The sequence below is a fragment of the Tupaia chinensis genome, unplaced genomic scaffold, assembly GCF_000334495.1.
Source record: "Tupaia chinensis unplaced genomic scaffold, TupChi_1.0 Scaffold000049_1, whole genome shotgun sequence".
Lineage (NCBI taxonomy): Eukaryota > Metazoa > Chordata > Mammalia > Scandentia > Tupaiidae > Tupaia > Tupaia belangeri.
Genome location: NW_006159507.1, coordinates 2501318 through 2502815, shown reverse-complemented (window position 1 = coordinate 2502815; position 1498 = coordinate 2501318). Strand labels below are relative to the sequence as shown.

The following is a 1498-nucleotide window of genomic DNA, read 5'->3' as shown; positions in this document are numbered from 1 at the left end:
CGTGTCCAGACCTCTATGTCCTGCTGAACTCCCAACTGCAAGTCCAGGTTGCTGCCGTCTGTGACCGGTGTGGTCACCACCATCTGTCACTTGGTCTTGCTGCTTCTGTCCTGGCCCTTTGTGGTTCGTCCTCCATGCTGCTGATCAGTTCAGATGTCATTTGCCAAAGGACATTTGCTCTACTTGCCCCTTATTTAATATGAGGTGGCCGACTTTGCCCTTAGACTGAAATCTGAACTCCTAGTAAGTCCTCCAGGTGCTGCAGGGCCTGGCCTGTGCCTGGCTAGCTTCCCTGGCGTGGGCTGGCTCATGGCTTGGCCATATCGACCTGCTTGCGCATGCTCACCCACCAAGCCTACTCATGCCTCCAGACCTTTTCTTCTGCTTGGTCTCTTCCCCTGTCTTCCTGTGGATAAACTCCCTTGTAATTCAACCCCATGTCTCTTCAGAGAGGCCATCCCTGAGGCTGCCTCCCCTCCCCTGCTGCTCTCTTCTGGCATTTATCACCCTCAGAATTGGCTTCTCTGTTTCTGTCTTGGAGGGTGAACCCCAAGGGCTTGTGACGGGGCCTGTCTCCCCAAGGCACAGCCCCAGCCCCCGTACTTCTTGGGTGAGGAGGAATATATGAATTTGGGCCTAGAAACAGCTGCTAGCTCCCTCTTTTCTGCCCACCAGCTTTGTTGACAAGAACGTTCACTGATCATGTGATGCTGTTCACCCAGACCAAGAAGCAAGCCCACCGCATGCACATCGTCCTGGGGCTCATGGGGCTGCAGGTGGGCGAGCTGCATGGCAACCTGTCCCAGACACAGCGGCTGGAGGCCCTCAGGTAAAGTTCGGGGTGGGGCTGGGGGTGGAGGCTCCTACTGCCTTCCCAGAAAGGTCAGATGGGGCCTTTCAGAGAGTTCGTTGGAGCCACAGCAGAGGATACGGAGAGCACATCTGCTCTGACTGGGCATCTTGCTGAAGATGACCCCTTGGCACTGCGATGCTTATCCCAGGGTGGGATCTGACTAGTGGGGCTGCGGCAGGAAACTGACCGGAAAGACAGCAAGTGGTGTGTTCTCTGACTTTCTAGACAGGTCTGGTTGACCAAAATCTAGAATCAAAACCAATAGCCATTTCTTGAGGATCTGTTTACCAAGCACTCTACTGTGTACTTTTCTTTGTGATTTTTTTTCTTTTCTTTCTTTTTTTTAATAATTTGACCAGAGAGGGACAGAGCGAGGTCGTGGGAGGAGGGAGAGTGAGAAAGCAAGCCATGTGGTCCAGGATTCGAATTGCACCCTTAACCATTATGCCACCTGCTGGCCCCTCTTTTTTTTATTTTGGAGAGGTTTTTGCTATAGGGCGCATGCGCTCACCAGACAGAGAGACAGAAAGCGAGAAATCACCCCCCGGGGGGATGGCCACACCACAATACCTTATCCTCCATTCTCCTCTCGGGATCTCGGGTACGCACGCACATGTGCCCGGCGTGAGTTTTAAGCCACCGGGT

General features: G+C 53.5%; 1 protein-coding gene across 1 annotated transcript in view; it reads left to right on the top strand.

Annotated features, from left to right (window-relative positions):
• Positions 1-1498, top strand: part of DDX27 (DEAD-box helicase 27) — a 30111-nt gene that overhangs the window by 19554 nt on the left and 9059 nt on the right. Inside the window, exon 13 of the mRNA XM_006141283.3 lies at positions 676-829. Coding sequence (XP_006141345.1) covers positions 676-829 — 154 coding nt within the window. The remainder of the gene's footprint in view (positions 1-675; positions 830-1498) is intronic.